General features: G+C 47.1%; 1 protein-coding gene across 1 annotated transcript in view; it reads right to left on the reverse strand.

Annotated features, from left to right (window-relative positions):
* LOC138302214 (uncharacterized) overlaps positions 1-20,868 on the reverse strand; it is a 219,562-nt gene extending 198,694 nt beyond the window's left edge. Inside the window, exons 1-3 of the mRNA XM_069242546.1 lie at positions 20,784-20,868; positions 16,603-16,911; positions 15,057-15,383 (exon numbers count right to left, since the gene is read on the reverse strand). Of these exons, the coding sequence (XP_069098647.1) occupies positions 15,057-15,383; positions 16,603-16,911; positions 20,784-20,868 (721 nt within the window). The remainder of the gene's footprint in view (positions 1-15,056; positions 15,384-16,602; positions 16,912-20,783) is intronic.
* Positions 20,869-21,570: the final 702 nt, after the last annotated feature.

The following is a 21,570-nucleotide window of genomic DNA, read 5'->3' on the forward strand; positions in this document are numbered from 1 at the left end:
TTCCCCTCAGTCTCCCAGTAAAAATTATACCTCATTTGTGTAGGTGGGCCAAGTGCTTGTGAAAGGGAAGAGCCAAAAACATGTTGATATTGAGGGGGAACAAAGGGGGTCCAAAAGGGCAGTTTGAAAATAAACATTTTTAGGCAGCAGAATTTTTATTGGTATAGATGAGACAATGCTGGGTGGTAGAAATGTTGTGGATTTCTGCAGATTCCGGATGGTTCCATCACAAAAAACGTGGGAAAAATGTGTGATTCCAGCAAAGTTGGAGGTTTGCAGGGGATTGTGGGTACAAAAATGGTGCGGGTGCATGTGAAACACACCAGTCTGGAATCATCCAGATGTTTAGTTTTCAGATGTGTCTAGGTTTGTGGATTTTTCTACATGGCAGCGTCCCAAAGTCCATAAAGTGCAGCCCTCACCATTCCAAGTGGGACGATTTTGAGAGTAGGCCAAGTTCTCATGGCACAAATGTAAATCTAAAACCCCAAATAATCAAATGCCTTCTTGCTTGCTGTGGGATAAGATGTTTTAGAGTGCGGGGGAGAGTTGAAAGACTGTTACACCCTTCAGTTGAGGTGGGGGCGTAACCAGGCCCATACTGGTTGGTAGCCACCACCCCAATATTTTTTTTATTTTTTTTTAATTCCTTGGCATCTAGTAGAATTTCTGCCCCCAGGGCTGTGGATCAGGGGTAATTGCCCCATCTGCCCACTAGTGGGCAGAACAACTTTGGCCCCATTTATGGCCATACCCCCACCCTCTTATTTTTAGAGAAGAAACTTCCCTGGCCTCTGGTGGGCTTTCTGCCCCCCTTGGGGCAGATGGGCCTTCCAAAAATAGTCCCATCTGCCCCCAATGGGGGGCAGATATGGCCAACAGTAATGTGCTCCCATGGGGAGCGACCCTTACCCAAGCGGCTGGCTCCCTAAAGAAAACACACGCATACACACACACCAATCCCTGGTGCCTAAGTGGTTTCTGCCCCCATGGGGGCAGATTGGCCTAACAAGAATTGGCCGATCTGCCCCCAAGGGGGGCAGAAATGGTCTAAATACAATTTGCCCCCCAGGGGAGAGACCCTTGCCTAATGGGTCACTCCCCATCTCTAAAAAAAAAAACAAACATAAAAAAATAGCACAAAAAAAATTAGCCCTGGCGCATAGAGGTTTCGCCCCCCCCCCACCGGGGGCAGATTGGCCTAATAACAATAGGCCAGCCTGCCCCTGGGGGGGCAGAAATGGCCTAAAATAAATTTGAAACCCCCTCCGGGAGTGACCCTTGCCTACGGGGTCGCTCCCCTTGCGTGACATTGGCGCAAAAAAAAATCCCCGGTGCCTAGTTGTTTCTGCACCCTTGGGGGCAGATTGACCTAAAATCGGTCGATCTGCCCCCAAGGGGCGGCAGAAATGGTCTAAATACAATCTGACCCCCAGGGGAGCGAACCTTGCCTCATGGGTCGCTCCCCATCTCTAAAAAAACATACAAACAAAAAAAAAAAGTAAAACAAAAAAAATTTGCCCTGGCGCCTAGAGGTTTCTGCCCCCAGGGGGGGCAGAAATGGCCTGAAATAAATTTGCCCCACACCCCCCGCAAGCCACCCCCGGGAGCGACCCTTGCCTACGGGGTCGCTCCCCTTGCGTGACATTGCCGCAAAAAAAATGCCTAGTTGTTTCTGCCCCATTGGGGGCAGATTGACCTAAAATCGGACGGGGGCAGATATGGTCTAAATACAATTTTCCCCCCAGGGGAGCGACCCTTGCCTAATGGGTCACTCCAAAACTAAAAAACAAACAAACAAAAAAAAAACACAAAAAAAAAATTAGCCCTGGCGCTTAGAGGTTTCTGACCCCCCTGGGGGCAGATCGGCCTAATAGCAATAGGCCGATCAGCCCCCGGAGGGGGCAGAAATGGCATAAAATAAATTTGCCCCCCATCCTCCCAACCCCCCCACCGGGAGCGCCCCTTGCCTACGGGGTCGCGCCCCTTGCGTGACATTGGTGCAAAAGAAAAAAAAAACTGTGCCAAGTAATGTAATGTAATTCGAGATTTATAAAGTGCGTTCCTACTCAAAGAGCATCGAAGCGCTGGGAAGAAAGCGCGTAGTAAAAAATAGACAGAGGATAAGAAAAATAACAGAAATAATGAAGATAGAAAAAACATCCAACAGAAGAAACTGAAACAAACTAAATCAAAGACCCTGATCTTGATGTACCAAAAAATTAACGAAGAAAGAGCAAAGTTTTCACCATTTTCCTAAATTTCATATAACCTGATTCTTGCCTAATATTCTGTGGGAGAGAGTTCCATCCTCTGGCTGCAACTACTGTAAAAGCTTTGTCTCCCCATTTGGCTTTATGTGTGCGAGGGACCTGAATCAAGTGAGCTTGGGAAGACCTCAAGCTTCTTTTAGGTACATGCAGGATGAGTCTGGAAATCAGGTACTGTGGGCTTATTCCATAAACTGCCTTAAAAGTAAGAAAGAGCGACTTAAACTGTATACGCTGCGCCACTGGTAAACAATGTAATTTCCTGAGACTCTCTCTAACTGATATACATTGTGGGAGATTAAAAACGGCTGTAACAGCGGAATTCTGAACTAATTGGAGTCTTTTTATCAGCCCCTTATCCAGATTAAGGAACAGTGCATTACAGTAGCCTATCTTGGACATTACCAATGCCAGGATAGCAGACACTCTCCATTCATGTAACAGATAGGGGAAGATTTTTCTGAGCATTTTAATTGACCATAAACTGATGTTTACCACATGATTAATCTGTTTTTTAAAAGACAGATGTTCGTCGAACAAGATGTCTAGGTTTCTAGTAACAGTAGTGGACACAGGGCAGTTACCACATTCAGAGGGCCACCACCGTGAGTTCCATAAATTCTTTCCAGGTCCAAAACATAAAACTTCAGTTTTGGTGGCATTCATTTTTAGCCAATTGGTCTTCATCCATTTACTCACTTCCACCATACAATTGCTAAACCGATCTGCAACCTCCTCCCATGGCTGATTAATAGGAATAATAAGCTGGGAGTCAGCATAGGAAGATGGAATGAAACCAAAGTACGAATTAGACTAGCCAAAGGCGCTACATACACATTAAACAATGTGGGGCTGAGGGAAGATCCCTGTGGAATCCCACATGGCAGAAGATAAGGTCTAGAATTGAAATCACCACAGCTAACTGTGGTCCATCTATTTGTAAGAAAAGACTTCAAAAGTTTAAGCGCCTTGTCCCTCAAACCCACATGATGCAAACGGGACATTAATAGTGTGGGAGAGATAGTGTCGAAGGCAGCGGATAAATCTAAAAGAACCAAAACGGCCCCCTGGCCTTCATCAACCATCCTTCGAATAGTATCAGAGGATGAGATTATGGCAGTTTCAGTACTATGCCCTTTTCTGAACCCGTATTGGGAGATATCAAGAGCATCCGCTCGATCAATCCAGAGTTCAAGTTTTTTCTAGAATCTTTGCCAAAAACGGGAGACGTGCTATTGGCCACAAATTATTCATGTCCTGTTTATCCCCCTCTGGTTTTTTCTTGAGGGGTACTACTATCGTTTCTTTCCAGATAGATGGGTACTCCCCAGACATAGCTACCTCTTGGTAAATGGGGACCAACATCCGTGCCATTAAATCCGGAACCAAGTGAAAAATGGAAGGAGGACACGGATCCAGAGGGGAGCCCGATTTAATTTCAAGAATCTTCTTTTTAATAGTATCCATGGAAGGGGGTTGGAAATATGACATTAGTGATTGGCCATCTGCTGTAGCACTCTCTGTTATCATGGGGGGTAATACTTCGGGAAATGATCTTGGTATCAAAGTTGCTATGTATTTGCAATATCTTATTTTCAAAATGAAAAGCAACTTTGTCACAGAAACCCTGAGAGTTTTCTAGACCAGCCGGCTTCATGGGCACAGTTAGGGCCTTAATAGTGTTAAAAAGTTCCCTGGGGGCATTAATAGCCTCCTTAACTTTGGTAGTATAAAATTTAGATTTGGCCATAAATTGTGCTGCTTTATAAGCCTTTAGAGTGGACTTAAGGGACACCCTTTCCTCAGGTACTGGATTAAGTTTCCACTGTCTTTCCTGCTGTCGATACTTTCTTTGAAGGAGTTTGAGGTCTTTTGTAAACCAAGGGTGACCTGGTTTCTTCTGACTATTGGGCCTTCTAATTACAGGGGATACCATTTTTTCCATGGTCATTTCCACTCCTTTCAGAAAGCTGTCAATCAGGGGCAAGGCCATAGATTTAGCCTTATCCCAACCAGCCTCTAAAGCTGGGCCTAATTTCTCTACTTTAACCTGTTTCCATAACCTGGCTACCTTGTTCGTTTCCACGTTAGCAGCCCCAACAAGTGGTTTCTGCCCCCTTTGGGGGCAGATTGACCTAAAATGGGCTGACCCCCAAAGGCGGCAGAAATGGCCTAAATACAGTTTGCCCCTCCAGGGGAGCGACCCTTGCCTAAGGGGTCGCTCACCAACTGCAAAACAACAAAAAAAAATCCCCGGTGCCTAGTGGTTTCTGCCCCCCTTGGGGGCAGATCGGCCTAATTAAAATAGGCTGATCTGCCCCCCAGGGGGGCAGAAATGGGCTTAAATACATTTGCCCCCCAGGGGAACGACCCTTGCCTAAGGGGTCGCTCCCCTTGCGTGAAATTCACAAAGAAACAAAAAACTCCCTGGTGTCTAGTGGTTTCTGTCCCCCTTGGGGGCAGATTGGCCTCATAAAAATAGGCCAATCTGCCCCCAAGGGGGGCAGAAATGGCCTAAATATAATTTGCCCCCTAGGGGAGCGACCCTTGCCTAACGGGTCGCTCCCCACCTCTAAAAACAAAAACAAAAAAAACAAAGAAATTATCCCTGGTGCCTAGAGGTTTCTGCCCCCCGCCCCCAGGGCAGAAAAGGCCTTAAAAAAAATGCCCCCCCCCCTGGGAGCGACCCTTGCCCAAGGGGTCGCTCCCCTCATGCCAGTTTCCTTTTCTAAAATAAATCCCTGGTGTCTAGTGGGCATTTCAAAAGCCGGATTGCTTTACAATCCGGCTTTTGAAACGCTCAGGGAGACTTCAAAGGGAAGGAAATTCATTTCCTTCCCTTTGAAGCCTCTCCGGCCTCTTCCACGTAATCTTCCACGTAATCGGAATGCTTTGCATTTCTCTTCCGATCACGCTGGAAGCTCAGCTTCCACGCGATGGAGGAGGCCTCTGTGATTGTCAGCGCGCGATGCGCACTGATGTCACAGCGGAGGGGGTGGGGGAGTGGAAGGGGGTGGAAAGGGAAGGGATTCCCCTTCCATTCACGACCGGGGGGTGTGGGTGGGGGGCCCACGGGGAGCGCTAGCTCTCCCCCCTGTTCCCGGGTGCAGGACGAGGTGATCTCGTGCAAGGCACCCGGGAACCGGTGCCTTGGACGAGATCACCTCGTACAAGGCACTGCACCGGTTAAGGTGGCGATGTGGTCTATTGGGTAAATGGTTGGCTGTGGAATTAGTACTCCATAGTGGTGATTTAATCTTCCCAGATTGTCTTGGTGACGTTGTCCGATCCTTCAGTTCATGTGGCTTTCAGGTGTTTGGCTCTATTGCTTTCTCCTCCATTTAAAATCAGTGCTTACTTGTTGTAAAGCGATAGGAATCTTTATGGAGACACTAAAAACAAAATGTCTGTTGCTTGCTTCATTGTTAATTATTGTGGCCCGAAGAGAAGCGTAATAAAGAGGACATCCAAGTGCAAGATCTGTCTCATGTTATTGGACCTCGTGACATCACTGAATGTTGCTGTCCACCCAGACATTCTGATCAGCCCCAACCCTGCCCACATCTGCTCCCTGCCTGTGCCATGACACAGTGCTGCGGAAATATCCTGCAATCTCCTGAAGGGAACTCTGAATGAGGCAGCCTCGGTTCTTAACTGGAACTTACTTCTGGGGTCCTGAACTGATTTTCCTTCATCAGATTTTGAGCCAGAGCAAGAGAGAGGGAGGCAGAAAAGGGAAAAATGAAGAGGAAGAAAAAAACACAAAAGCTTTGGCAAAACAAGAAAGCAGGGATAAAAAATAACCAGCAAGAGAAAGATAAAGGGATAGGAAGTGTAGAGTGTTTGAATAAAGGGGCATGAGGTGGAATCAAGACTAGGCTTCTTTGGTATCTGGCGTCCCAGGCTCCTAAGTATACTTTTTCTGGACTTGAGTTTTTTTTTTTTTTTTATTTAGCACTGGACCGCCTTTTCAGTATTCAGCCTTAAAAGCAGTGACCATTGACTCACTTCTTGCTCATCTTTATCTCTATTGTACAAAGTACGATTCTGCATCTTCCCCGTAGGTATTTCAATTTCAGAACTCTGAAACCGTTCTCAATTTTTGTGCTGTCACATGTATGCAACACACCTCTTAGGTTTTGATTTTAAATCCTACTTTCCACTCCCAGGCTTTGATGCTCCATTCATTGGTTCAAACTGCTTTCTGCATAGGGCGCCCACTTTTGGAGGTGTATCGAGCATGCCTAGAAATGAGGGAGTCACCTCCTGAAATCTCCGTTGTCTCCATACAGGTTACTACGGCTCCCATTGGAAGTTCTGTTGAACAGCACTAAGTGATTACAATTGTGTGTTCTGTAAATTACCTCTGTCATTCACCATTTGTACACCAGACATCGTGTCTCGGAGTCAGGTCACCAGTTTCTATTGTTAAAGGTGGGGAAGTTCCTAGGCGTGGCCTGCCCTTTTGCCTGTCTCTGATTCCTACTTAAGGAAGGCTCATGACAGCCAGCGGTAGGGCATTCACCTTTCATTGTGCCTATGTTCTGAATACTCCTTTTTAGGGGCGAGCGCAAAATGCTCCATCCCCTGTTGTAATCTCTCTTTGGGCTTCTAACCACGCCCATGTCACATCAGTCACTTTCATTGGTTCATGGGCTTGACTTTTCAAATCTGCTTGCTTTCATTAGTGAAAGGCATGCATATGTCATACCTTTTCCGGTGTTTAGCACTCCTCGAGCACACCGACCAACTACTGAAAACATACAAGGCTCGATGTTTTCCATCTGGTTTCTGGAGTAGTTTTTCTCTTTATTTCGCAGTGCGATGTTGCTGGGCAGTAGTTGAGCGCTTTGCATGACATCGATCCTGTTACATAGGTAATTGCACTTTTGCCGATTAAATAGATAGTTGCACTTTTGCTGGTTACATGGATAATTGCACTTTTGCCGATAGGTTTCACTGGGAGCAAACTTTTATTTCCCTTTGTGTGTCTGCTTTGTGCTGATGGTGGCCATCGGCTCGCTTATGTGAAACTTTCACTTTACAGTTTATATGGCAAGAAAAGTCCGATTAGTTATGTGGAACTGTTTTACTTTAAATTTTCAATGAATGTGGCAAGAAAAGTTCCGTTAGGAGTTTACAATGCTAATAGCTCTAACTTGAGCAAACGGAGACCCATTGCATTGCAAATGCTTGTTTAAACCAGTGTTGTCTCATTTTGTAGTGTTTTCACTGAGTTATTGTGTGTGTTGGTACGAATACTTTACACAATGCTTCTGAAGTTAAGCATGCCTGCTCGTGCCAAGCTACCAAGATGGTGAGCGGGGTTAACTGAGCGGGATTCTCCTTTACCCTGACTAGAGTGAGGGTCCTTGGTTGGACAGGGGGGAACCTGACTGCCAACCAAAGACCACTTTTCTAACATTGGTGATCAGCGGTTTGGATTGGACTTGTATTTGTACTTGACATACAGTGATTAAGTGTACCCTACTGTTTTCAGTGCAGACCATTATGTGACCCCATTCTACTTTTCTTGTGATTTTGCTTTTTCTCTTATGGGACTCTTTTTGTTCTACTTCCATATTTTTCTGATCCCCTGATTGACTTTTTTTTTTACTTCATTTGGGAACTTGTGTTTCTGCCTTTGGAACTTTGCACTCTTAACTCTTCATCATGTCTCAGTATGGAGATGCATCAGCTGGAGCTGCTTTTGATTTAGAGAAACTGGAGAGCTATACAGTTGCCCAGTTAAAGCAGTTCTGCGAAAACCTTGCTTGTCCCATTAAATGCTCCACCAGGAAGGAGGAGCTGCAGAAGGCACTGAGGGCCTGGGTAACAGCCAAGGAAGCTGAGGGGCACACAGAGGAGGAGGAGGATGAAGAGGATTAGGTGCAATCCATTCACAATGGTTTATTGGGTGGGCCTGTTATGTCCAGGGAGTGAGTCTCCAGGGCAGGTAGCAGTGTCTCTTCCAAGGGTCTGATACCTGAAGAGTTACAGGACAGACAGGCAGAGAGGGAATACAAATTGGAGCTGGAGAAGCTCAAGCTCAAGATGGAGAAGGAGAGGGAAGAGAGAAAGATAGCTATTGAGGAAAATAAGCTACTGCTGGCTCATGAGCTTAGCTTGAGGGAGCTAGATCAGAGAAGTCAGTCCACTAGAGATGGTGGCAGCAATATCACAGTTCAGCCTGAGAGGAGGGTACACATTCCTAACGATCTTGTGAAAGATTACAACAGGGAGGATGACATATTATTTTGGTTCAAGGGGTATGAGTCTGCTCTCCATATGAATCTGGTCCCTGAAGCTCATTGGGGGGTGGGTCTGTGGAAGCACTTTGAGGTAGAGGAGAGGGATACTCTGACATCCTTAGGGGAACCTCAGGGGCTTACCTACACTATCATGAAGGATGTCCTACTCACAAGATATGGTCTCACCCCTGAGCAGTATAAGGAAATTTCAGGTCCTATAGGAGGAAGGAACCCCAAACATGGTTGAAATGTGTTGGTTCATTCTGCAGGTCACTGGATGGTTGGGTGAAGGGCAGTAAGGAAAAAACATATGAGGGGCTTTAGAACTTAGCACTTGTACAATTTATGCTTTCCAGAGCTGCGCCCGCACCTGATTGACTGCAAGCTGACTGACCCCAGGAAGCTTGCACAGGAAGCTGACCGCTGGGAGAGCACCAGGGTCCACAAGAGGTATGGGGGAGACCATGCCAAGAGTGGGCAGGGTCCTTCTCAGAAGAAAGGGGGGGTAAGGGTAAACAGGGGTGGTTCTCTAAAGGGCCCCAACCTATTTCCCATGGTGAGGATTCGCAGCCCCCCAGTGAAAAGAAACCATGGTTCTCCAAAGGGAAACCTGTGGAAGGGGGTCCCCCACGTAAGCGTTATGCATGTGACCAGCTGGGTCATATGAGGGGGACCCCAAATGCCTCAAGAGTACACCGGCACCCACTGGTGCCCAGTCCCAGGGTTTGGCTAGTGTAGCGCTTGGGGAGGAGTTGGTTCCAGGTGGGTGGGAGCCAGCTGAGATGACCCTTATCTCACTAGGGGACAGTGAGATGGTCCAGAGGACTCTAGTGCCTGAGAACACTAAAAAGTACAGGCAGTGGGTAACCATCAATGGACAGAGGGTGGAAGGTCTGAGAGACACAGGAGCCAGTGTGACTACAGTGAGGAGTCACCTGGTGTCTGAAGAGCAGATAGATCCCCGGGTACTTCACCAAGTAGTTGCAGTGGACAACTAAGAGTGCCTGTGCAGAGTGGCACAGGGTCCCTTTGAATGGGGGGGGGTCTCAGGTTCCTTGAAGGTAGTTCTGAGTCCAACCATGCCTGTTGATTGTTTGCTTGGCAATGACCTGGAGGATTCCCCTTGGAAGGAGGTGGAACACAGGTCACACTTGGAGATGTTGGGTCTGCCTGGGTGGGTATGCGTATCCACCATGTCAATGGCAGCCCATCAGGGTTTTCAAGAGCCCCTGGAGCCTGAAACAGTGGCCCAGGGGGCTGCCAAAAAGGCAGGGCAGAGGGCACCAGAAGTTCCCATGGTCTGTGAGGAGGCAGAGCCTGAGGGTGATGCCCCAAAGCCTACAGGGGAACAAGTGGCTGAACTGGGAGAGGTCTCTGAGCTGTCTCAGTGGCAGCAGGAAAGGGGACCCACCAGGGAGGCATTCTATGAGGCACAGAAGACATGCCCTACTCTAGTGGGTTTGTGGCAGCAGGCTGCAGATCAGACGGCTGGCAAGGAGCCAGGATCTCACCTGATCTACTGGGAGGATTGCCTCCCGTATAGTGAGCCTAAGGTTCCTGAGTCTGGGTCAGCCCATGTACTAGTGGTACCCCAGTGCTTCAGAGCCTTCCTCCTGGGGTTGGCTCATGATGTGCCTTTAGCAGGACATTTGGGGCAGGACAAGACCTTTGAACAGCTTGTCACCCACTTCTACTGGCCCCTAATGCACAGGCACTCAGATGCTCATTGTAGGTCTTGTCAATCTTGTCAGGCAAGTGGCAAGAGTGGGGGGAATGTAAGTTTTCCTCCAACCTTTTCCTGTAGTTAGTACCCCCTTGAAAGGGTTGATATTGACATTGTGGGGCTCTGGATCCCGAGACAGCCCTGGGCAACAGGTTCATCCTGTTCTTGGTGGACCATGCCACCCAGTACTTAGAAGCCATTCCTCTGAGGTCAATCACTTCCCCTGTGGTGGGTCGGGCATTGATGGGTGGTTTTATCCACATGGGGTTCCCCAAGGAAGTGGTATCTGATAGGGGTACCAACTTCATATCTACTTATATGAAGTCTGTTTGAGAGATTCAACCGCACCTTGAAAGGCATGATCATAAGCCTGTCAGAGCCCTTGAGGCGTAAGTGGGACATCCTCTTGCCATGCCTTCTGTTCGCCTACAGGGAGGTGCTTCAAAAAGGGTTTGGATTTAGTCCTTTTGAGCTGCTGTATGGCCACCCTGTAAGAGGACCTTTGAGTCTGGTCAAGGAGGCTTTGGAGAAAGCACCTAGTAAACCCCCCCAGGATGTGTTCAGTGACATGCTGGCCCTGAGAAACCAGACTGCCTGCTTCAGGGGTCTCACACAGGAGAACCTGAAGCAAGCCAGGAAGACATGAAACACTGGTATGACCAAAATGCCACTCTGGTCGAGTTTCAGCCTGGACAAAAAGTATGGGTAATGGCGCCAGTGGAGCCTAGGGTGCTCCAGGACAAGTGGACTGGCCCATTTGAGGTGGTGGAGCGCAAGAATGAAGTCACCTACCTGGTGGACTTGCGGACTCCCAGGAACCCTTTAAGGGTCCTGCATGTCAACTGGCTCAAGCCACACTTTGAGCTGACTGAACTGTCCATGCTCCTAGCAACAGATGATGGGGGTGGAAGAAGAGAGTGAGCCTCTCCCTGACCTCCTGTCTGCTGGAGAAAAAGATGGGTCTGTGGAGCGAGTGAAGGGGGAGAGGATCACTTTGTCCCTTTCACAGGCAGAGGTTGCTGCTTCTGCCTGTGAAAGGGACAAAGACTGGACTTTGTTGTGCATTCCTGCTTGTGAAGAATCTCCAAGGGCTTGACCTAAGCTTGCCTCCTGTTGTTGAAGTCTCAGGGCCATCAAAGACTTCCCCTGCCAGCATTCTCTGCTTTGACTCCTGCCCTGCCAAGTGGTGCTCTATCCAGTTCCTGGGCCCTTGAAAGGTGAAGCTGGCAGACCAAGACTGAAATTCCCCGCACAAACTGCTGTGCGAGGAAATTTTCGATGCACCTTCCGTGACGCGGCTGAGAAACGACGCGCTGCCAGTTTCGCGGCTGAAATCAATGCTCCACCTGCATCGCAGCTGGAAGATCGACGCAACACTGCTGGAGAAACTCTGCCAACACCCACTAACGGAGGCTGATAACGAAGCAAACCCCACACAGCGCGGTTTAGTGATACCGTGCGACCGGATTTTCCATGCAACACCGCTGGGCGTGGAAAAACAACTCAAAGTCTGCCTGGACCCGAGGGTGCCTGTCTGGATCGATGCATCGCTTTCTTGCGTAGAGGAAAAAATGAGGCACGCCAACCCGACCGGAGGAGGAAGGACGCACGGTCTCGCTTGCGAGTGAGAAATTGACCCATCGCTGGCCTTTTTCAATGCCCACTTGCCTGTGCTGTGTTATTTTGATACAACCCAGGTACTTTTTCATGCTAACATATTTCTCACTGTTTTCTGAATGATTTAAGACTCTAATTCTATCAAAATTCATAACTTGAGTTGTGTATGTTTGATTTTTGTCATTTTGGTCTTGTTTTGTTTCGATAAATATTACCTATTTTTCTAAACCTGTGTCATTTGTAGTGTTTTCACTGAGTTATTCTGTGTGTTGGTACAAATACTTCACCCATTGCTTATGAAGTTAAGCCTGCCTGCTCGTGTCAAGCTACCAAGGGGGTGAGCAGGGGTTAACTGAGGGTGATTCTCCTTTACCCTGAGTAGAGTGAGGGTCTTTGCTCGGACAGGGGGTAACCTGACCGCCAACCAAAGACCCCATTTCTAACAGCCCCCATGTGTCCGTTGGATCAAAGTGTTCTCACCCTGACCCCTTATTTTTCTAATTCATTTTCAGTTTGCAGGGACCATGTCCCTGAGTCCTGTAATTGGGGAACCAACATATTGTACAGGTTGTGGCCAACAAATCAGGATTGACGATTTCCCTTTAAAGTGCCAATTAGAGCATACTGGGGCACCAGCAGGCCAGATATACATACTTTAATGCCTTAATGACCAGCTGAGCACATCTTTATGCAACGTTTTCCAAACACCTTGATGAATTTCCACCAAATCAAGAAAAGCAAGTATTCTGAGTAAAGATCTAACTTTTTGCCAAATTTAGTATAATTCAATTCAGCTGTTTTTCTGTTATTGTGGCACATGGTTCCCTGAGAGGGTAGTTATGACTATCTGGTCACCCCAGATTTTCTTTTGCTCTTGGATCACCCAGTTTTTGACATTTTACTGTGCAGGAGCTTCATAGTCTGGGACTCACCCACAGTAAACTGATGGTAAAATAGACTGCACATGCTTATCGCCGGTGCCACCTTGTTAAGATAAGGCTGCTTCAATGCAGCAAGATTAAGAGACTCAGGACTGGTTACACGTGATCATGTGTGCACACACATGTGCACCTGTGTGAGGGCTGTGCGTGGAAGACTCCTGTAATGTGCCTCCCAAGAAATGCACCCAGGTAGCCTGGCACAGAAGGGACAATTCAGATTGGTTGGTGACCTGAAATAGGCCTTATGATGTGGGTGTACACATGTAAGAGGTAGTCAATTTGCTTTACTGTCTTGACTATAATGACACTCCATTATATTCCAATGGGAAAGGCTGCCCTAGGGTGTAAATCCAGTTCCCTAGGGTCCACAGACTCCAGAGTTGCACCAATGTACACTGTAACCTGTATGAAAAGAGCAGTGCAGTAGGTTACAAAAGCATATATGTACAGCTTGTATGTCGTTCAGGATTGTCATCTTTCTCTGAATCAACTCAGGATTAGGGTCCAGGCCTTTGTGAACCTGCTGGGCTGGATTAATTACTGCTTTCTCCAGCAGCAGGAACAGGTCCCTGCATCAGTCAGCCAGCTGTCATCTTGTGCCAGGAACCAGGCCTGCCCCAGGCCACTCGACTAGGACGGGCTCCTTGGAGGAATTGCTGGGGGAGGTCCCAGCAGGAATGACAGGGAAGAGGGGAGCTGAGACCCTCAGAGCACTTGTGACAACTGACTCCTGGGTGATGCTATTTTGAGCTATCCCAGAAGACTGTGCAGGAAGGTTGAGAACGGGGCAGAGAGGTGATGTGGCACATCAGGATAAGCCAGAAGTGCAGCCCTGCTGGACACTTCTGACCCCACTTAAAAGGCCTTGCACAGGGGAGAGAGCTCTCTCTTGGATGTGGTTTTCTGCAGAACACTGGGACTGGCGGCAGGCATCAAGAACATTTGGAAAGAAGATTCCCCTGAAAGCCCACTGGGGCAAGGACTCTGCTCCTGATTGACTCCAGACTCAGTGGGACACACCCTAGGACCAGGTAAGCTGATCATCTTACTCCATCTGGGGGACAATTGGGAGAAAGACTGAGCTTCTGCAAAAGTAGGGTGGCCTGCTCAGAGATAGAGAGGCACCCAAATGAAAGGCTGGCACAGGGAGTCAGTGAGACTGGTTCCCTACCAAGTTGGGGATCTTTGAGGCCAGGAGCCCTGAAGGAAGGGCTCCAGACGGCCAGGGCTCCCCACCAGGAGCAAAAGGAGACCATGATCACCCATAGTGGCCCATGGGTGCCCAAGATATCCCTGAGGGAATGTATGTGACTTTTGACCCCAAGGGAGGGCCAGTGACAAAGTGAGTGTGGCTCCACCGCTGATTTTCACATGCCCCCCAGAGAGGGAGAGGGCCTGGGAGCCGCCCCTAAGAAGGTGCAATAGCCGGGGAGCACCATTGGGCATCTCCGGCAAAAGGTCCATTGTGAGGGAGCAACGTCAAGCCCCATTGGATTTTGGAGGGGATGGACCTAGGACCTCATCCCTGGGTCCCAAACCAAGAAAATGAAGTCAGAGAGCGCCGTTGCACTTGTCTCAGTTTGCCTTTGTGAATAGGGCTGAAAGTTTTTGAACCTTCCTGTTTCTTGACTCCCACTTGACGTGTTACTCCAAAATATTCCAGGAAGGAGCAGAGTGTATGAGCATTTTATGGAATGTTTTAAAAATATTCATAAAATGGCACAAACCTTGTTTCACAGAATTTCTACTTTTTAATGCTATTTTGTAACTATAATGTCAATGTAACCTTTCGTTTTTTCAGTGAATATATATATATGTATATATGACAAACATTACTTTGTAACATAACGGAATGGCTAGGATTCATTTCCAACCTTATTGTAGTCTTCCCTACCTTTTTATGTTTCCAAGTGCAACCTTAACATGTGTTTAATTGAAGATTCTAGATATATGGTTTATGATTAGGAATGTAACAAAAGAACAGGATGTAACATTACAGGACCAAACTCCATCACCTTTCAGGTGACATAAATAAGTCCCAATGTTAAATACTTGTAATTCAGAGATTTGTGTAGCTTTGATGAATTACACATTGCAAGCTAGGAAGTGGGTACTGGGTCCATCAATAACCTATTGTAGGTTTTAGGTCTTACATGTTATTCAGATGAGATGTAGCTATCTTTAGAGGAGTACCAACGTGTTACCACGGTGATGCAAGTGAACATCCCGCCCCTCTTCATGACTCTCCACATACCTGAGCACCTGCTTATGTTGTACATCTCAGAGAACGGCTGTTTCGATTTTTCTCGGATCACGTTGCACGTGTAGGTGTCTCCCTTCTCCCAGCTCTCTTTGGTCACTCGTAGGAGACTCCAGCCCACAAGGGTTTTGCTGTCGGCTTTGAACTCCTTGAAAGTGCTCAACTTGGACATTTCGATGTTTATCTTGCCATTTACTAGCCACTTCACGTTCAGGCCACTGGGCGTGTAGTTGGTGAGAAGGCACGTCAGCTGGATTTTATCGACCTCACACGATGGGAGCAAGAGCTGTACCGTCGGGTCGATCTGCTTCGATGCACAAACTGGATATAGAAAAAGAAATACATGTTCACTAATTTCTCACATCTCATTGAATAAAGAACAAGTGAGGACTGGCCGGTAGGGAAATCAGGCAATGCCTGAATGGCTAGCCAGGCAGGCCAGTGGCCTGTTGGGTAAATCAGACAGTCAGTGCTATAAGGGCTGGTCAGACAGGTCAGTGTGTCGGCAATGCTAAGGCTGTTTGTGGGCCTCTTTCTGGTCTGCTGGGTCGGCTTTCATTGTTGACTTCCCTGATATTAGAACAAACATTTCCTGCAGCAAGCTTAAACCCTTGCAGTCTTCCACAGCTAGCAAAACACCTTTACAGGATGTTTTTACAAGTCCAGAACTCCCCCTATTAGCAAGCAGGGACCACTTTAGTTTAGTTGTTTCATTTACAAAGGGGGAACTTTTATTTTAGTGCTTAGGGCCAATTTTCTGTCCCAGTTCGATCTTGCTAAGGAGAGATGTACACGACCAGGTGGAAAGGTAACTTACACTGCCCATTGAAACGTATGCAATGACATAAAGATAGGTGACTCCCACTGACAATAGAAACATATTCATCGATAGCAAGAGAGGTGCTGCTCCCTCCCTGCAAACACATATGTAGCGATTTGAAGAGAGCTTGCTGAGAATAGGAGTGTATACATTTACTTACAGAGAGGAGCATCTTACTGAACATGTATGCGTTTGCATCATGCAAGGTCCTCTCACTGACCAAGGAATCATATGCATTGCCTTCAAGAATGGGTCTTGACTGATCACAGAAATATACATTGACAGTTAAAGATGTGCCCTTCAGATAGCAGAAAATGAATACATTTGCAAAGGACTGTTCAACATTGACTATCAAACATGAGCTGACTTCAAGATACGTGTCATTCAGTGACTATATAGACAAGAATATTTTCATCAATGGATCTTATTGAACATGGATCATTATACAATACACTGGCATCAAGTGAGTTGACTCTCACTGACCACATATATATTTTCATCAAGAAAGGTGCCTCTTCCTGACCATAGAAATATGTACCATTACATCAAGAGAAGTTAATCTCACTGAACATGGATCTATATACATGGACATCCAGTGAGTTGTCTCTCGCTGACCATAGAGACATACATATTTACATCAATAAAGGTAACTCTCACTGACTATAAAAACATCACTGACATCAAGAGGGGCCTCTGGCCTATTGAATATACCGTGCCTACCTGAACTTGACACGGTATGGCTGACTTCAGGGCTTGTGGATTGGTGTTTCACCGTACAGGTGTACTTCTTGCTCTCCCAGTCTGATGTTGGGACATACAGGTGGCTGCTTCGGATGTATTTTTGAGTGCTTTTCAGCACAAATGAAGAGTAGATTTTCACCTCATTTGAGATAGGGTTGCCGTTGCTCCAAGTCACCTCCACCGGCTCAGGGAGATAGTCAGTCACTAGGCATCCGATTGCCACATTGGTGCCAGACTGGCTCCCACAACAATTTACCAACGGATAAACCGTAGGCTTGGAAATATGCTCTGGAAGATTGAAGTGACATGTTTCAGAATCACAAACTGGCTACTTCTTTTCTATCAAACATTCTTAGAGTCTAACACAGATTTTGCATCACACCATGGGCTTCTCTGGGCATCCTCAAGCATTCTGTGCACCCCCCCCCCCCACACACACACACACAATGAGCAATCCTCCCTTTGAATTAAAAGGTGGCAACAAAGTGGATGTGGCAATTCAAAAGCACTTGGATGCCATGTGATGTCAAGTGCTGGTATTTTAGAATATTCAACATTTTGGTGTTTAAAAGCTTGTCTTCGATTTAATCTTGTGGCAAAGTAAATAAAACATGTGGACGTCGTAGGCTGCTCTAAGCTCTAACTTCACATTGATGTCACATGCTGTGTTAATGGATGGTCATTGCCAAACTACAAGGAGTGAACCTGGGCAACGAAGTAAAATATGCTTCCTTGAAAGTTCCTTTTTTTAAAGAAGCAATGGTATTTACATTGTATGCCCTTAAAAATGTAATTGGCACTTTCCTGATGTGTTCTACAGTAGACGGATACAAGAGGCTGCTGAATTTAGACAGAAGTGTTTTATGTTGAATCTGTGGTAACTTAAGCTGTTTGTAAAGTTCCCTTCAACATAACGTTTAATTTTCACAAAACACCACCTCAAGGTTAGAACAAGATGCAAACATCGCAGAGGTCGAGCAAAGGTTGGCTATGGTACGGTTTGTTAGGTGTGAAGTTAGGTATAGTAACTTATTGGGTGTCAAAGGTAGGAACAGTAGGAATGGAAAGTAATGCAAGGTAATGCTTGATGGTCAAGGTATTATAAGTATGGTGTGCAGGTGTGTAGGTAATTGGGTAGGTAAGGTTGGTATATTAGGTATGATAGGTAGGTATCATAGATAAACAGGTATGGTAAGTACGAAGGTATGCAGTTAGGTTTGGTAGGTATGCTAGATAGCTACGTCAGGTTATGTATGGGGTAGGTTAAGTATGATATGTTAGGTATGGATGGAAGGTATGGAAGGTATAGGTTAGTTACTCTAGACATTAGATTAGTAGATATTGTAGAGAGGTTTGACAGGTATGTTAGGTAGGTATGATAGGTAGGTATTGTAAGAAGGGTTAGTAGCTCAACTTAATACGTTATAAGTGACTCACCCAAAAAGTATAAATAGAAACATATTGCAAAGTAGATATTTCAGACAAAGGGCTAGTATTTTTTTCCTGTCTCTAGGAAAGCATACACCCACATCTTTACTTTGTGAAATGCACACACAATGGTAAATAATTAATAGACCTTCTCCTTTGTTTTCTGAAATGGAAATGAATTATGAGGTTTGTAGTTTTTTTTCTGTGTTTACTGTTCAACTTGATATTCTGGTATGAAACCATTGGAGGGACATGAAAACACCTATTTGGGGTTTTTCTGTTTGACATGATAGAAGTCATCTGTTGGAGTACAGACTGAGGGCTCGATCGTTACTGGTCGATTGATTCCAGCTCGGGATTTGCAAGGAGATTTGGATAGGTAATGATGCTGCTTTAACATAGGATGAGCGGGGTGCAAGGGAGCCAGCGACCAAGATGAACACAGGGACGTGAGACTCCTGCGGTCCAGGTCACAAATCTCTCAAGTTCCTGCCCCAGTAGGCATCCACCCCTAGTTGTGTGGGGTGTGGACACTGCTGGATGACATTTGCTCCAGCAGAGTGTTCCTCTAGCTGTACGGAACCCACATGTATATGATAATGGCCCTGACGTGATCCAGTGCGCCCCGGGCCTGTAATGGCGGACTTGAGCGAGCGCATTGGGCGCTTGATCTGCCAGGCACAGTGAGCAAAGGCCCCAGGAGCTGCACTGAATCAACCCGACTCAACCTGACTCATAGTGGGGTGTTACGTGGCAACCCCCAGTTCAGAGGAGAAACAACTGGAGGCTCAAACACCGCGGAGGTGAGGAGAGTGGGCAGCGGTCAGCAAGGAGCGGTGGGTGGCCTATGAGGTTTGCAGCATAGCAGAAACCTTGTGTTCTGGACCGGGGCCGGCGGCCGTGGCAGCATTGCTGGGGGACTCCTCTCCCTGGTTACACTTACCTCTGTGAGATTTTCTTGTCTCTGTTGCAGCGCAGCCCGTCCGACCATGCACGAGCTGCGTGGGCCTCCCGGACGTGGCCTATCGCGGCACCCTGGCTGCAGGCCTCTGGGAGAGCCTGTCTGCCTGTCTGTCTCAGATTCCCTCAGGCTGGTGCTCGGGTCTGCTGGGGCTAGGTGGAGGGAGCTGACACTGCCATTTGGACTTATCGCTGCTTGGGTGCCATACGGAGATTTTTGGAAACACTTGAAGGCCTAGTGTTAAATGCTGGGGGGGGGCGCCTGAGTCACCATTGACTTTTCTAACCGGCTCAAATCACTGGAAGGTGGCTAAAATGGCAATCTTTACTTCTGATGAATGACCCCACTGCTGCATGGACCTAGCCTGTGGCTAACGCACTGATGCTTTATTACATGTGCGCACCCCCACTACATCTCCACTGTGCTGCACTCACTCCATAAAAGACTATCCTCATTTACAGGTGCCTGTAATGGGGTTTGTGCCATGGTATCTACTGTGGGATTTTCAGGGCCTGTACGGCCGCAATCTTCCTCAATCACTTGCGACCCTGCCTGCTTCTACGGCTGAGGCCCTACCCCTCTTCTACACTATCTGGGTCTGCACGTGCCCCTCTTGCTGAGGTGTGGTGGAACCCTTGGCCTGTGGAATGCCTTGCCCTTGCACTTAGCTTTTGAGGATGTTACAGTGTCATACAAACCAGCGACACAACTTTTGGGGCCCTTGTCACCTGAACAGCAAGAACTCCTCCTTTATAAACTCTACTGTGCGTCACAATGTGGAAAGCCGATGGCCGCCAAAACGAGCTTCAATTCACAAATGTACCCATGCTCAGGGGAGTTGCTTGGATCAAATGGCCTGGGAGGATTTTCCACTTGGGGGAGCCTCTGACACAGGCAATATCAAATCCCTACTCGCGGCCATGCAACACAGCCTGACAACCACTGAGAACAAGATGGACAATATGTGCCTAGAATGGACACCATCACTAACAAACTAGAAGAACAGGATGGACATCTGATAGGCACTGAGCACAGAATCTCAAGGGTTGAAGACAATGTGACTGCTTGGGAGGAGCAGCTACTAAATATGGAGAAGATATTCAAACTAATATCCGGTAAGAATAAAGATTTGGAAGCCAGATCCCATGGAAACAGCCTACCTACCATGGGTATTCCTGAGTCTACCGATACTGGGCAAATAGAAGTGTTTGTGGAACACCTACTGACCACCCCCTTTGGCTGACTTTTTCTCCAAGTTATTGACTCGGGGGGAGCAGCTACTAAATATGGAGAAGGTACTCAAACTAATAACCTCCAATGATGAAGATTTGGAAGACAGATCTCATAGAAAAAGCTTACATATCATGAGAATTCCTGTGTCCACTCATACCGGTTGAATGGAAGTGTTTGTGGAATGCCTGCTGACCACCCTCTTTGGCATTGACTCCTTCTCCAAAATGTTGATAGAGTGAGCCCATCGGGCACTAACAATTAGACCACTGCCTGGGGCTCTCCCCGCCTGATAATCAATCGACTTTTAAACTATTGTAACAGGGATGCTGCCTTGCACTTGGCCCGAGACAAGCAAATGTTGCACTTTGAAGGTAATCTAGTTCCCATCTATCCAGACTTCACTATCGCAGTGCAGGGAGCACACAGCAAGGTCATCACCATCAAACAGAAACTGCAGCAGGCGAATATCCCATATGCAGTGCTATAGCCGGCATGTCTATGTGTCTCATACCGGGGCAGAGATCACATCTTCACCTACCTGCAACAAGCTCTAGACTTTCTGAGGCATAATGCCGCATGGGCCTCCCCGGCAGACCATGAGTCGTCGCCAACCCGGACGTCATCTCCTATGTCTGAGCAAGGGTAACCAGGTGTGCTCAGTACCTGAATGGACAATATGTCACTTCCCTGACCCAAATATAGCACTGTCACTATGGCTACATGTGCATATGCCCCTTTTCAACTGTGTTCTGATTATGTGTGCTGGCTACAGCTGCCACGAGTGCACTGTATAACGGAGTTCCTGCTGAACTATCTGGGGCGAAAAATGACTTTCCCCAGACACCCTCACCCTGGCGAGGTGGTACCGCAGGGCTATCTTGGTGACACTCCTAAAGCATACCCCTGAGTTTATTAGCTATAACTGAACTTCTATTGTCATATTTAGAAATCACCGACCAAATGTGGCAGGGGTTGCTGATGTTTCTTTTTGGTTTTACTTTTTTGGGTTTATGAGGAGTGTAACATTCCTGGCGGGACTGGGTTGCCAGTGTGGGTAGTAGGTGGGAAGGAAACAATGTTGGTTGATTTCTTGCTTAATCATATTGCTGCTATCGGCCTGGCAAAGCATATTGACACCGTACCACCATACTGGGTCCTCTCAACAGTGCATAATGACCCCCCTAGCACCTGACAGGTGCAGGAGGTATGCAGACTAATTGTCCTAGTCTCTGCATCAACTTTCTTACATGGAATGTAAAGGGGTCTGGGTAACCGCTGCAAGCACAGGCACATACTTACCTATTTAGACAGGCACAGCATACACT

This window comes from Pleurodeles waltl, chromosome 6 (assembly GCF_031143425.1).
Source record: "Pleurodeles waltl isolate 20211129_DDA chromosome 6, aPleWal1.hap1.20221129, whole genome shotgun sequence".
NCBI lineage: Eukaryota > Metazoa > Chordata > Amphibia > Caudata > Salamandridae > Pleurodeles > Pleurodeles waltl.